General features: G+C 41.3%; 1 protein-coding gene across 1 annotated transcript in view; it reads right to left on the reverse strand.

Annotated features, from left to right (window-relative positions):
- Positions 1–16,483, reverse strand: part of Egfl6 (EGF like domain multiple 6) — a 61,645-nt gene that overhangs the window by 39,044 nt on the left and 6,118 nt on the right. The window contains exons 2-3 of the mRNA XM_021188832.2: positions 8,706–8,818; positions 3,136–3,228 (exon numbers count right to left, since the gene is read on the reverse strand). Of these exons, the coding sequence (XP_021044491.1) occupies positions 3,136–3,228; positions 8,706–8,818 (206 nt within the window). The remainder of the gene's footprint in view (positions 1–3,135; positions 3,229–8,705; positions 8,819–16,483) is intronic.

The following is a 16,483-nucleotide window of genomic DNA, read 5'->3' on the forward strand; positions in this document are numbered from 1 at the left end:
ATTTTCTGTATCCATTCCTCTATTGAGGGACATCTGGGTTCTTTCCAGCTTCTGGCTATTATAAATAAGGCTGCTATGAACATAGTGGAGCATGTGTGCTTATTACCAGTTGGAAGATCTTCTGGGTATATTCCCAGAAGAGGTCTGGGGGCACTTTCTTAATTTGTGTGGTTGTCTTCATGCAGGGGTTGCTCAACCTCTCTTGACATTTGAGTCCATATCTGTTTTCTATATAGGGGCTGGCCTGGATTGTGGAGTGTTTAGGAGAAGGGATGGTATTTATTTAATAGATACCAGTAGCAACTGTGACAACTAACTGTGACAACTCAAACTGTGTCTAGACATGGCCAGACACCCCCGAATGACAAAATCACCCTAGTTGAAACATCTAGTCTACAACCAAGACCGAGGTGGCCTCTTTTCCTCCCAAAGTATTTTAGTTTGTTTGTATGTTAATTTGTTTGTTTGCTAGTTTTGAGACAGGGTTTCTTGTATCTCAGGAAACTGCTATGTAGCCAAGGATGAATCTTAAATCCTCCTGATACTACTGTTCAAGAACTAGGGTTGCAGGAATTTGGCATCATGTCCTGTTTATTTCATATTAGGGATCGAACCCAAGGTATTGTGCATGCTAGGCAAATATTTTATTAACTGATATCCAGCTTCAGAATTTGAGGTATTTTTTGTTTACTATAATTTCCACAGTCTTTCAGCATCAATGTCTATTGCCATTTGGATTGAGCTATTTTTGTTAGTATAGGGCACTTCTGGGTATTGTAAGGTGTAATGGTTTACAGCCATTTATAGGAATGGCCTCCATAGGCTTATGTACTATTAGGAGGTGTGCCTTTGTTGGAGTAGTTGTGGCCTTCTTGGAGAAAATGTGTCACTTGGGATGGGCTTTGGGGTTTCAAATGCTCAAGCTGGGTCCAGTGACTCTCTCTCTTCCTGCTCCCTGCTAATCTGGATGTAGAATTCTCACCTACCTCACCAGTACCATGCCTGCCTGGATGCTGCCATGTTTCCCTCCTTGAAGATAATGGGCTAAACCTCTGAACTATAAGCCATCATCACTTAAATGTTCTCCTTTATAAGAATTTCTGTGGTCAAGGTGTTTCTTCACTGCAATAGAAACCCTAAGGCAGGTATTTAGCCAGTAGATGCCAGCATCACATCCTTCAAATGTCTTTCAACAGTGCCAGATGACCCAGGGGATGGGTTCCTAAGTTTGGCAACTAAAAATAAAAGACTCCTAGTTAAGTCTGAATTTTAGGAATGTAACTAGTATGTTTTAGTATTTACACATCCGATACAGTATTACTATATAAATAGACTATACATTTATCACTTATCTGAAAGGTAAATCAAATGGACATTAGATATGAGCTAACAACTCTCTCTCTCTGGAAGACAAGAGTTTTTGTTTGAGACAGTCTCAGGTAGCCCAGGCTGTTCTTTAGCACATAATAGAGGCAGGCCTCAAATCTTGATCTTCCTGCCTCTACCTCTCATGTGCTGGGATTATCGTCATGTGCTACCATCTCTGGCCAATGTTAAAGATATTAAATACATCCTTAATTGTCATCAGATAACTAGCCTAAGACAAATACTATAAATCGTCCTTTGAAGTGTATCTGTTATTTGGCTGGAGATGTAGCTCAACTGGAAAAGTACTTGCCTGGCATGTGCAGAGTCCTGGATTCCACCCCCAACACCATATACATTGAGTGGGGTAGCCCATACATATACTCTAAACACTCAGAAGGTGGCGTCAGGAGGATCAGAATTTCAAGGTCCATCTTGGGCTACATAGCAAACTGGGACATATGAGATTGTCTCAAAACAAAACAGACTAGTGTGGTGTTGTACACATGGAATCCTGTCATCCAGGAGGCAGAAGCAGGCAGATACCTGTGAGTTCAAGGCCATCCTATTTTACAACTAGTGACAACTAGGACAGCTGGAGCTGTATAGTAAGACCCTATCTCAGAAACAAAGTCAAATCCTCTCAGAAATGTATATATTGGGTTAAAAGATACATTATTCAATGATTCCAGTTTTAGATATTTATCTCAGCCCAAATCACTCCAGAAGAACTGGCTGTTGAGCAGCTATGAGAAGAATGTTCAATTTAGCATTGTTTGCAGTGTCAAGGAAGTGGAGACAATGGAAATGGTAATGCATCAGTTTCATAGAAGATAAATATCTTCACACTAAGGACCAGGATGTGGCCTTAAGGAGTGTGAGCTCTGTGCATACTGACAGGTAAGGGTACCCATGAGAAATACTGATGCTTGTAGGGTCATTGAAAAGGGCTCGGAAGATCTAGAGCAGTGCTTCTCAACCTTCCTAATGCTGCGACCCCTTAATCTAGTTCCTCATGTTGTGGTGACCTCCAACTATAAAATTTTGTTTCTACTTCATAACTGTAATTTTGCTACTGTCTTGAATCATTATGCAAATATCTGATATATAGCTATCCAATGTGTGACCCCATGTGAATGGGTCATTCAACACCCTAAGTGGATCTCTGCTCCACTTACTGATCAAACACCAAACTGTTAACTATGGTTCTAAAAAGGATTAAGGGCGGAGTCTCTCCTTGAGGCCCTTTCCCCATTTGAGACTGGTTTTCCTGTATCCTAGGCTGTTTTACAAATTGGCATGTAGCCACGATGACCTTGAACTTTTTTGATCCTCCTGTCTCCACTTCTCAAGTACTAGGGTTACAGGTGTGTGTTATCATGCTTGGTTTATGCAGTGCTGGGAACTGAACCCACAGCTTTGTTCATGCTGGAGAAACACTCTACCAAGTGAGTTACATCACTAGCCCGTCCTTTTTCACTTTTAAATTCTCATTCATTGCTGTTCTTTTTAAAAAATAAAGAATGTATATTATTTAGATAATCTCAAAAACAATAGTTATTTTAAGCAAGTATCCTCATTGTATAATTTAAAAACAAAAACAAAAAACAGAAGTTTTACATTTATCAAGTACAGGTTGGTCAGAAACTCTCATCCTGAAACCTTGTTCAAGATTTGACTATCAACATCTAAGAACCATCCCCCAGTGCTGTCGTTCCTCCCTGACCTCATTGAAGTGGAGTCATCACTGGGTCCTGGTGGTGTACTGACCTTGACTGCAGGTCTTCCCGGTGTATCCTGGAAAGCATCTACATTTATTCGGTCCCACACACTCACCGAACTTGCACCTGGGCTCACACACAGCTGTAAAAGGGAGAGAGATGATCTAGTTGACACACCGACAGGGTGCACAGGCTCATTATCCTTCTATGTGGCAGAGAACTCTTTGGAAACGGACTGAGAATCAATATCCTCTTTACTCTGGGTTCATCTTTTCCAACATTGGGAAGGGATTGCCTTGTGAACAAAACCAGTGCTCATACCCACAAAGCAATGAATACCAGTGCATTGGACTTATTTACTTAGCTTGGCCATGCCTCCAATGTCATAAAGCCCCTAAAACAACATAGCCTATCACTTCTGCATGTCAACCCAAAACATTACTAAAGAAGAGCGTTCAAGCTGATGACATATCAGAATAGCATGGGCAAGTTCTAAGGTCCTTCCATTTCTTTCTGGCACTTGTCTCTTCTTATCTCTTAAGTATTTCCCTTTTTCTTTCTTTTTTGCTGTGTATATGTGTGTGTTCACATGTGTATAGGTATGAATGCACATGTATGTACTTTTATGTGAAAGCCAGGGGACAACCTTTTGTGTCATTCTTCAGGTGGTTATCTATTTGTTTAAAAAATGTATTTATTTGTATTCAGGGGCAGGGGATGCATGTGCTATGATATACATGTGGAGGTCTGAAGACAACTCGCAGTAGATAGTGTTCTCTTCTATTACAATGTGGGTCCTGGGGAGCAAACTCAGGTCACTGGACTTGACTGCAAGGTCCTTTACCCAATGAGTCATTTTTCTGTCCCTCTCCCCCAATCTTGTTTTCTGAGACAGGGTCTCTCATTGGCCTTTAAGGATAGCAGATTGACTCTGCCTCTCCAGGGCCAGGATTACAAACATGCTCAAGCATACCTGGCTTGCTTGCTTGCTTGCTTGCTTGCTTATTTATTTATTTATTTATTTATTTATTTATTTGGATTCTGTGATCAAATTTAGCTCCTCATGCCTATGTGGCCAGCACTGTACTAACCGAGCTATCACCCCAAGCACTGTTTTCCTTTGGAATCATCAAGGTCCTTTTAGTGTTGTTTGCTACCATTAAATTTGAAGGGCTCACTCTGATGGGCACTCGGAGCTTGCTGCTGATGGTGGTCACAGAAGCATACCATAGACGGGGTTTGTTCTTCTGTTATTGACTTTTGTATCCTGAGGCATGGCATGAAGTAGGCATTCAATAAATCTTCAGTGAACTCAAAGGGTGGGCTAAAGCAAGCGAGCTAGCATGTTGCACCAGAATTGGGGATGAGGGAAAAGAAATGATGGAAGATCATGGCAGGTTTGATGCAGACTCACGGGAAAGGGATGAACAAAACTACTGAGACAGCTCCTGTCTATTACAATGTTTTCGAAGTCATCAGACATCACTCAAAATTCATTTTTTTCTCCTGCAACGTTGTATATAGTGTTGTGAATATGCCACCGATGAGAAAAATAGATGCATCACATGCAAGTATATGCCACACACAAATGCTTGCTATGTGTGCAAATATATTGCGGTGCTAGGTGTGGGGCCCAGGACCTTGTGCATGTTAGTCAAATGGTCTAGCACTGAGCTACGTTCCTAGCCCTTGGTTTTGTTTCTGTTTTGGGACAGACTCTCTCTATGTAGCCTAGGCTGATCTTGAGCTCATGGTCATTTTCTGCTTCTCTAAGGCTGGGATTAGAGGTGTGTGCCACCATGCCTGGAACATATTTTTTTTTTTCTACAGTGAGTAAAGCAATAGGCACAGAAATTGTAACAGGGAAACATTTTGTTTCTGAACAAGTCATAACTAAGAAGGTAAGGAGAGTGGGAAAAATCTTTCCCAGCAAAAATTTTCCACTTTCAAAGACTAAAGAGATGGAATTTAATTTTCAGTGTCTTCTTTGTTATGAATATGGGCTTGGTGATGCAGCTTTAAGTTCAGATGTTGGAAAAATAAATCTTTGATTTTTTTTTTAAATTCCAAAGACCTGTGATTGCTCCCTGGAAGCTAATTTCCAGTGTGATTCAGACAGGAAAGCCCAGGATGAATGCCAGATAGCACACGGGAGAAATAGTGAGTAATGTCCTTGTTCTAAGGTCGAAGCTTCAGAAAGATGTTTTCAATTTACAGTGACATTGGATCTGTGACCAGAGCAGCCAATCCAGCAAAGGGAAATTCAGTTTGTGTCTAAAAGAGCCAGAGGCCGAGGCACACTTTGCACCAAGTTAAACCCACCTTCCCACCCCTCCCACCCCCTAGTTCTCCCCCAGTTTCCACGGTCTGCAGTTTTTCATTAGGGATTTGTCCTTGGAGAGCACTTCATTCCTTGTCATATATTTTTGAGTGCCATATTTTTTTGAGGTTAATGATACAGACTTGATCGGACTTCACTGCTGAGAAAGATTTAGACAGGGGCAGGAGCAAAGGCTGGGGGCAGGGGTCCACTGTGCATGGCTTCAGGTTGCTGAGAGAGTAGATTAAAGAGAAGGCATGTGTTGACTGGGACCTCCCAGTCAGGTTTTGGTATTGCTTGTTGGGGCAGGTTGAGGTGTGTTTTTCTTACTGCACAGGCTGAAGGTTTAGGACTAAGAAACCCAGCAGGAGGGGAGTGGCTATCTTTGTTATTTGTGCTTTTAGGAACCTATGACCTTACTGACAAGAAGGAACACGCAAGTGCCGGGGACGTAGCTTTGTAAGGAGAGTGCTGGCCTATGATGCAGAAAGCCTTGGGTTTGGTCCCTAGGACTACATAAAGTGGGCATGGTGGCTGGCGAGTGGTTGAGATTCTAGCATTAAGCAGAATGATCAGGAGTTTAAGATTGTTTTCAGTTATACCGAGAGTTTAAGGCCAGTCTGGGCTACATGAAACTCTATTTGAAAAAAAAAAAACAGATTCAATAAAATATATGTATATTTAGATCTAAAAGTTTTTGCAAATGTTACAAATTAAAACTCAAATATTCAACAAGAGCAATGGTTACTAAACATCTTTAGCTCACAGCATGTACGTATTGAATATTTTTCTTATACTCTCCCACTGGATCTTTTAACCTTTTGTTTTGCATTCCTTTGTGCCTGTGATACATACTCTTGGGAGATCACTGGGACTGTGATGGGCTGTACAGACTGTGGTCAAACTACCCTGATCTAGTTGAAGAACCGCCCTTGCAGAAAGCCAACGTTCACTCTTATTTATTCCCCAGCTGTATGCCAGGTCTGACCAAGTTTTATGGCAGTACGTGTTGAGGTTCGTGAGACTGTAAGAAATTATAAGTCACATGTCTCCCGTGACTTTTACCCCTTTCCACCTGACCGCCTCCAAAGAAGAATGTTTGTCTAGGTAAAGAAAAAAGCTTATTGCTCCCGACACCTGGTGCTTTGAAGGACAGACATGTGACAAGAGTCATTCATTGGTCCTTCCTGAGTCAATGGTAATTTATTCATGTGCAGTATTTTTTTTTCTGTGCAACAGGCAGTAAGAACACGCTTTAGTCCCTCCACTCTGGACCTTCTGAGGGTTAGCACCCTCTCCATGTTCCAGAAAAGGAAACAGAGCCTTAGTGAACTTCACTACCTTCTCCAAGGTCACCCACATGCCTTTGATTGTAAGGCATCCAATTAGGAGGACAGCTGCATGCTTAGCAAGTGTTCTACCAACTAAGGTACATCTAGGTGCCCTTTTAATCAACACAGGTGTCAGGAGTGACACTTTATTTTCCTGTGACTGGATGGACAATGATGATCTTCATTTTTAAAAAAATAACTCAACATCCTTGTCATATCACTACAAAGAAGCTCTGCTGGCTGAAAGCTTTGACTAACAGGGAATGTGTGGAAACACTACCCATGTCTTCTGCTGTTTCATGGACTTCAGACACCAAGTTTTGTCCTCCACTATGGTCAGTCTCGATCTTTTAAAATCTTGTAAATTGTTTTGACAAATGTATGCATGTGTCCAATGTATTTTGATCATATTCAGCGCTCACTATACCTCCATTTATCTCCCTCCCAGGCCTTCTCAAACCCCCTTTCTTCCCAACAAGCCCTCCCCCTATTTTCACATCTTTTGCCTTTTTAGACCCTGTGGTGATTTAAATCAGCATAGCCCCCAGTTGGCTCATATATTAGGATGCTTGGTCATCAAGGAGTGGCACTACTTGAGAGGAATTGGGAGGTGTGGTCATATTGGAGGAAGTGTGTCACTGAGGTTAGGCCATGAGATTTCAAAAGCCCAAGCTCGGTCCAATGTCTCTCTCTTCCCACTGCCTGTGGACCTGGCTGCAGAACTCTCAGTTATGTTACCAGCACCATATCTATCTGTGGAGTACGTTGCCATGCTCTCTACCATGATGATAATGGACTAAATTATTGGAACTGTAAGCCAGCCCCAATTAAATGTTTTCTTTTTAATAAGAGTTGCCATGGTCATAGTGTCTCTTCACAGGAATAGAACAGTGACTATAACAGACTCAGTGAGTTTAACTAAGGTGTTTGCCTAGATGTAGGTAGTTATGGGGATACTAACTGGGGCATGGGGAAATTACCCATGGGTACCTTACTGAAAAATAATGACTTCCACCACCCAAGCAGCTATTAATCTAGCTACTTGGGGGCTGGCTAGAACAGAGTGGGTTGGGTCATGGATAGGCGCATGAGGAGATAATATAGTTACTTCTAAAATAGTTAGCAGTTTAATGCATTTCTGGAACATTTGGGTATGTCTTTACCCTGGGTATTTGATACCTGCTGGGGACAGTGAGAGCAGATTTCTACCCCAAGGCAATGAACTCTATTCAGGACAACATTGCCAGCTGCCTTGGAAAAATGCAGGTTTCAAGGCTATCTAGCACAAATACATGTTACTTTGGAAAACCACATAGAGATTAATACAATACATCTTAGCTCCCTAAAATCCTCTGGAAATTATAAGAGGTCTCTTAGTAAACACCTAACACAGGATCTGAGAAACAGTGTCCAAGAAAAACTCTGTTTTCTTAGTCTGTAATCTGCACAAAATAATGAAAAAGCACCAACACCTTTGCATTACATGCATGTATTTCTTGCCATTAGAAACTACTCTTAAGGAATTTAAAAATGGGAATGGTACATTTATAAGGAATAAAGACCCCTCTTCTACTTTGTAGACAGATTACTTGGCTATTAGCCTATGACTAATAATAAAAATGACTATTTTGCTAGAAATCAGTTAGAAAAAAACTATAATTAGAAAGAGTTAATTGGCCTGGTTTTCCTCAACTCAGTTTCTACAGATTAAATCAAACCAAACCCAAACCAAACTCGGGTTACATTTGTTCAAATAGTAACAGAAATAAGAACGAACAAGAGAGTCTCTTAGAATAACTCCCATCTAGTGTCAACCACTCGGGACACTGCACCGGGACCAAAACTTTGTGGAGTATTGATAGTTACCCACATCCTTACTCCAGAGAATCCATTGACAATGGTGTCATAGATTGACCATTGGCCATCCTGATCCAACGGCAGGGTGGTCTAAGTGTTTACAAAACTTACCTTCGCACACTCCCTTGTTGTTCCTTTTCCAGCCATAGCAGCAGGCCATCTTAGTTCCGTAGTGACATACCCCAGGCTGGTGTGCCAGTGCTGGAAACCCATAATCCCATGGACTGTGGATAAAGAACTCTGAGTTAGGATTGAGAAGAGAAGGCCACAGAGACTTCCTTGCCATGGGAGCAACAGGAAAGATGTCAAGTATCTGATTGCTTTCCACAGACCTAAGGTAAGTGCTAGATTCCATAGCACAACAACAACAAACAAACAAACAAACAAAAAATCCCAAACAAACCAACGAACCAACCAACCAACCAAACAAACAAAAATAAACGCAAACCCCTAAATTTGGGGGTCGGCAGCCTCTGCCTTCCATCCTTTGCCAACTTTGCTCTAGTTTTGTCCATTCCCTTTTAACCTAAAGTCAGAGAGTAAAAATGACCAAAAAAATATTTTTGAGACTGGTCAAGTGCCACGTGTCCAATCTGTCCTGAATAGGTACAGTGGGTTTCCAGTTTTGGCTTTGTGTCCGTGGCTAAGTAGTTTTGGCTCCAACAAAAGTTTTGCACTTTTACTTCATGGCCATCTGGGAGTCACTGGACAACCTGCAATCACCATACACTGTGGACAGTTAAGAGTGGGAGACTATTCTGCCAAATCATCTCGGGTTATGAGGAGGAAACTCCAATGCCATAAAGTCGAGGTACATCCCGAAGGAGACATCCCCAAGCAGAGCCAGGTGTCGGGGATTTAAACTTGCTGTGTTTCAAACCAGCCTCCTGTAAACACAATTTGCTGAACTCTTGACTATTGAGCAACAATCAGCAAACATTTTCTCAAATGGACTAGGGAGGAATATTTCAGGCTTTGCAGGCTGGCCAGAGGTTTGTGTCTATGTGCAAAAGCAGCCATGGGAAATAGTAAACAGATGGGTATGATTCTTCCAATAGCACTTTATTTCTAGGGCTGGGAAGTTAGCTCAGTCAACAAAGTGTCTCATGGATCCCAGGCTGCCCTTGAACTTACCAAGTCACCAAGGATAACCTTGAACTTCTTAACTTTCTGCTTCTTTCTTCCTACTATTTCTGATTTATGTGTTGCTGAGGACCAAACTCTGGGTTTCCTGGATGTCAAGTGAGCAACAGAACTTCAACAGAACTACACCCACATCCTTGAAGATATTACTCTTTTATTCCATCATCAACCATTTAAAATGTTAAAACTGGCTTTGGCTCATATGTTGTATAAAATGTATTAAAAAACCTTGGTCTGTGGGTTGTAGCTTGCTGACCCCCGATCTGAAGAGTGAGACCCTGCCTCCCAGGAAGGACCCTAAATAACACTCCCAGGTGGAAAGCTCTTGCCTGTTTACCTGCTTGCTATTTTTGGGTTAAACAGAACCACTACTAGACTAAAAGAAAAGACAGATTTTATGGAGGGCTATTTGATTCTTCGTGCATATGGAAAACAGCATTAAATAATTTCCGGAGTTCTTTAATAGATAAGGGATACACATTTTTGTCAGGTACAGGATTGAATATATGCTTGTATCTTAGTCCAAGCCAGACAGTTAAACAACTCTGTCTGTTCCTCTCATGATCTGCCTTTCCTACAAACTTCATTTCTTAGATAAAAGAGTGGAGTTTGGGACAACTTATTCACCAAGAACATAGAATTAGAATGAGAGAGAAAAAAAAACATCCTGGAAGAGAACTTTTTCAGTTTTTAAGAAAGTTATTTATTTTTATGTTATGTTCATTGGTGTTTTGCCTGCATGTATTGAATCTCCTGGAAATGGAGTTGTAGACAGTTGGGAGCTGCCATGTGGGTGCTGGGAACTGAACCTGGGTCCTCTGAAAGAGCAGCTCTTAACTGCTGAGCCATCTTTCCAGCATCCCTTCATAAATTACTAACTCATATTAATTCAACTACTTAGAACATGTTTCTCAACCCCTATATGGCTGATATTTTAGGTTGTATGATTATTGGGTTTTCTTGTCTTGTTTTGACGGGGATTATTGTGGGTACTCTAAAATGTTTGGTAGCATCCATGGTTGTCAATAGCATGTACTCCCCCAGTTTGTGACAATCAAAAAACTTCTCAGGTTGACTGAATGTGGTAGTGCACACTTATAATCCTAGTGCTCTGGAGTGAGAGACAGGACGATCATTGTTTTAGGCCAGAAGATATACACAGCAAGTTCCAAGCTGGCTAGGGTTATATAGCAAGACACTGTCTTAAAAACAAAAGCATCATTTGCCAAATATCCCCCACAAGACAAAACTGTCTTTAAGTACCATTACTTTAAAATGAAACATTTCTTGAGCTTTTTCTGTGTTCCAAGATCTTACTTGGGTGGAACACAGAGATGAGAACGAACCAGCCTTTGCTTTTTAGCTCATATTCTATGGCAAGCAGCTGCATTGTAGAACATCCTGGCAACTACCATTAAAATGCTTTGAGAAAGGGATGTTTTCTGTGTTTAGTATTGAGGAAATGTCTAGTTAGAGCATGCTAAGCAATTGCTCCACCACTGAACTACATCCCAAGTCCTGAAAAGGAGCTTTGATTTTTTTCATCTTTTGTTTTTTTGTTTGTTTGTTTTATTTTGTAATATTTTATTTTTATTTTTTCCTTTTTTATTAGATATTTTCTTTATTTACATTTCAAATGTTATCCCCTTCCCTAGTTTCCCCTCTGAAAATCCACTATAATCTCTCCCCTCTCCCTGTTCCCCAACCCACCCATTCCCACTTCCTGGTCCTGGCATTCCCTATAATGGGGCATAGAACCTTCACAGGACCAAGGGCCTCTCCTCCCATTGATGACTGACTAGGCCATCCTCTGCTACATATGCAGCTAGAGCCATGAGTCCCTTCATGTGTTTTCTTTGGTTGGTGGTATAGTTCCAGGGAGCTCTGGGGGTACTGGTTAGTTCATATTGTTGTTCCTCCTGTGGGGCTGCAAACCCCTTCAGCTCCTTGGGTGCTTTCTCTAGCTCCTTCATTGGGGACCCTGTGCTCTGTCCAATGGATGGCTGTGAGCAAAACACCAAATGCACTAAACAAAGATAGAATATTAAAAGCAGCAAAGGAAGGCTGGGCAGTGGTGGTGCATGCCTTTAATCCCAGCACTTGGGAGGCAGAGGCAGGCGGATTTCTGAGTTCGAGGCCAGCCTGGTCTACAGAGTGAGTTCCAGGACAGCCAGGGCTACACAGAGAAACCCTGTCTCGAAAACCAAAATAAATAAATAAATAAAAATAAATAAAAGCAGTAAGGGAAAAAGGTTTTTTGTCTTTGTAAGGAAAGAAAGTTTACTTGGGCTTACAGTTGTGGCATGAGAATCCATAACAGCAATGGATCAGGAATGTGAATGAACACATCCCCAACCACAAGAATGGAATGAGAGTTAATTAGAGGCCAGGGGAGGCTGTAGACTTTGAAAGCCACCCCCACCCCACCCCAGTGGTACACTTCCCAGGTCACCCTGTTTCCAAAGAAACGTTGGAATTTAGAAGACACGAGTCAGCAGCTGGATGGGAAGACTGCAGAAGAATTGTATTTGTTGTAAGTCAACTGAGGATCTGAGCTAAATAGAAGCTTGTGAGCACAGACAAATAACAAAGAGTAAATAATCGTAGCCACCAAAAACTTTTCTGTATAACAATTGAAATTTTCCAGGTGAGCCTCTTTTCACATTTCCCCACTAACCGGACTTGCTTTCTCCACATTTCTCCAACTCTGTAACAAAGAGAAAACTCTTGGTGTCCATGACAAGTTGTCTGAAGTTTATACACACAACTGTTCCATCAGTAGGAAAACAAACTTTTACCCACATCACATTTATTCTCACAGCTAGTTGAGTCCAAACCATTCTCAGCAGCAGAACTTCAGACAACTGACTACCTACCCTTGACCAAACCATGCTCGTATCCTGCAGGCCTCAACTGAGGCAGATCCTGGACCACTAACCGCTGCAACTGTGAACAGAGTCTTGCCATGTGTGCAGACATTTCTTTGAACATCTCTAGGGTTTGTATGTTGATAGATCCTTGGTAAAAAAGCTATGCTAAATTCAATTGGCCTAACATTTTTTTGGTCATTCCCCCCACCTCCATCTTTTCCTTTTATTGAAAATAGAATCTTTTCTCATACAATATATCCTGATTATAGTTTCTTCTTCCTCTACTTCTCCTTGCTTCTTCTCCCCTCCCCTCCCCTCCCCTCTCCTCCGTTTCTCTCCCCTCCGGATCTGCTCCCTTTCTGTCTCTCGTTACATTTCAATCAGCCCCAGCCGTTTCTGCAATGGTTTGATACAAAGTAAAACAAAAACAGACAGAAATTTGTTTAAAGATCTTATATTTTAAACACCTAATTAGAAACCAGTGCAGGGTCTCTGGTATAGGTGGCCAGACCTATCTTCAATCTATATGTCAAAGTCAATTAGTTTGGGTTGTAAATAATACAGCCTGGGGTTAATGAGTAGAAAAAAGTTGCCAGAAGATGGAATTCGCATGCTATTTGCACATTTCTAAAGCTCTCCAGAGAGTTGTTTTTTTTAATGCTTTCCCAAGTTTTACTGCTTTCACGTGCCTGACTTCAGGTATAGTGGGGAACCCAAGAAAGTACATTAATTTGTCCTATATCATCATTTTGATGATTAAGTATCACTCATGAAATGCTTCAAAATGCTAATGGGTAATACTTGGGGCCATCCAAATCATGTGAACAAATCAAGATTCCTTCTCCACTACAAAAGATACTTTCCCCATCACAAACACAGCTTAGTAGTTCAGCTCTGTTGGAAGATTGTCACCATAGATCCAGGCACAGTGGCTGGGAACCTCTGGAAGCTAACGCAGGACAAATATGAGTTTGAAGAAAGCTATATAGCGAGTTCCAGGACAGCCTGGACTAGGCAGGGAGACATTTTCTTTAAAAAGAGAAAAAAGAAACTTAGAGCTGGAGAGATGGCTCAGTAGTTCAGATCACTTACTGCTCTTACAGAGGATTCAGGTTCAGTTCCCAGCCACCACGTGGCATAGCACACCAACTGGAACTGATGTTCCAGAGGATCTGATGCCTTCTCCTGATAACTGCAGGTACCAGGTATGCACACATACGTTCAGAAAAAAATACTCATACAAAAAAAATCTTTCAAAATAGATCTAGCTTTACTTTCATTTATTTAAAAAATCCAGACAAAGGACTGGGGATATGGCTCAGTAGAAAGACAGGCAGGTATGACGGTTGCCTGGAATCCTAGTACTTAAGACAAAGAGAGGCCATTTCCAGGGCAAGCTCCCTAGCCAGACTAGTTAGACTTGGCAAGCTCTAGCTTGGCAAGTTCAGCAAGAAACCCTGCCTCAATAGTTGTACCCACTCTCATACCCGGCCATGTGTCACTACGTATGCAACTATGTATGTACACATGCATGCACACCACATACATACCAATGTAAAAATTGCAAATGACAGTTGTTTATGAATTAAGTCATGATCGAGACCTACATTACAGACTCTGATATTCAGACAGTAACATAAATCAAATCACCACAGTTTGGCCTGTAGCTGCTGCATGAATGGGAACATGTCCTCTGCACATGTCCTAAAGGAGACCTGATGTCTTGAGCGAGTACTCTGGGAAAAACCATCAGAGGAACACAAGTCAATAAACAAGCAACATGCCTTGTGATTAGTAAGTGTGAGGTCCATGCATTCACTGAATTTGGAGGCTATGCTTCAAAGGGCCAGCTGCAGCCGGGATTTTACTGGTTTAATCATGAGATTCTACATCTGGCCATGAAAATGGGAAGACGATCACTTAATGACTGAAAAGCATTAGTAGATAGAATTGCTAATAATTAACTTGCTGATTTATAGATGCCAGAGGAAATTGATTTATTACACCAAGAATCCCGTTTTGTGTTGCCAGGTTTGCAAATGTGCACGTGAAACTATTTAAATTTACAGAAAAAAAAAAGAAAATTAATTACTCAACTCTTTATATTTAAGTGGAAACAATATGGCCTGGGAGGAAGGAAGGAATCCAGGACAAGCTAGCATGGCATGCTTCATGACAGCGCAGTGCATAGCTTGGAAAAATGAAATACAGAGTGCTCAGAGGAAAAACCTTTAACTTACTTCTTACTGCTGTTGAGTGGTATTCCAAGTTAATATTACTGGAGGCCTCGAACCATTTCCCAGTATCCTTTCCCTCTCTTCCTTGCCCTTTGCTTTAAATCCACGACATACTCATCACTGATTCAATAATTCTTCTACTTGAAAACCAAATCTCCCTTTCTCCTATTTTCTCTGTATGAGTGTGTGTGTATGTGTGTGCTTTTCTATGCAGGTACCTGTTGAAGCCAGAGTTTGATATTAAGATGTCTTCCCTACTTCTACGGAAAGCATTTTACCCAGAAAATTGCTGCTTTTGTACACTTAAAATGTCCAACTGTCTGTGACTTCAGATGTTTCTACCTTGGTACCCCTGGATGGGCATGCTGTCCCCCTAAACTCTGTTCCTCCTTTCTCCTCCTCCTCCCTTTCTGTACCTCTCCATTTCTTTCTCTTCCTAAACAGTGTTTAGCAGATATAAGACCCAGGGGACCCAGGGAATCCAGTTTTGAGGCAGTGGAATGTCAAGTCTTAGTGGATAACAGGCCCCAAGCAGAGAGAATTTTGAGCTAAATGTTGAATTGCCCAGAATTCCTTTAATGCATTATACAGCTTGCTGTCTACATTGATCAAATTAATCAGAAAATTGCTGTCTCCACAGCTGAAGTCAATTTAGAAACATTCCAAAGATTGTGTAAGTAGTATAGTATTTCTGCACAGGATTCTTTATTTTCTACAAAAATAGAAGGTGCCAGAATCTTTAGTATGCTTGCTGATGATCAGAAAACTTCACAAAACCCAAGATACATTGAGAAGATAAATTTCTTTTGCTATTGTTTAAATACATTTAAGCATTGTCCTATCAATAAAAGTTTTTCTGAATAGGCATGAGGCCAAACAATTGGTTTTTTCCAGATATATTTTATTTTTAACAATTTGTATGTGTGTACATGTACACATAAATGTAGTATCTGTAGAGGCAAGAAGAGGGTGTTGGATCCCCTGGAGCTGGACTTACAGGCCATTGTGACCTATACAGTGTGGGTGCTAGAATGCAAACTGGGGTTCACTGTAACAGTGGTACATGCACTCATCAAATCCAACACTGTAGTTGCATACATTAGGAAAGGAAAAATGTTTCAGCAGATTCAACTCTGGCTCATTACCATAATGATAATCCCGAACAGCTTTGTCATGGTCTCTTACATGAATTCATCATGACCAGGTTAGCTTTAAAGATGACAGAGCCTGTGATGGCCTGCTTTACTCTCTTTTACTCTTGGAATGAAGTCTAAGCTCTGTGGCTTGGTATCCCAGCCTCCTTGAAGGCTGGCTCCAACCTTTCTTTTGGTTCCTGGAAGGTACTATGGGTTCCTGATGATCAGTCTGCCCTCTGTACCTTGGGTTGTCTTTTACATTAATTTTTTTACAGCTACACATCTATCCATTTAATCCCTTATTCCTAGGCAAAGCAACTATCCATGAAGCACGGACTGACTTGCTTTCTCCTACAGCTGATGCACTCACATTGATCCATAAGGACACTTCAAATGCCATGCCCTGTCTTCAGGTTTCCTTGGCTCTTTCAATTTTTCTCTCACTTACTTACATTCAATGGAATCCTCTCCTCTCCTCTCCTCTCCTCTCCTCTCCTCTCCTC

This window comes from Mus pahari, chromosome X, assembly GCF_900095145.1.
Source record: "Mus pahari chromosome X, PAHARI_EIJ_v1.1, whole genome shotgun sequence".
NCBI lineage: Eukaryota > Metazoa > Chordata > Mammalia > Rodentia > Muridae > Mus > Mus pahari.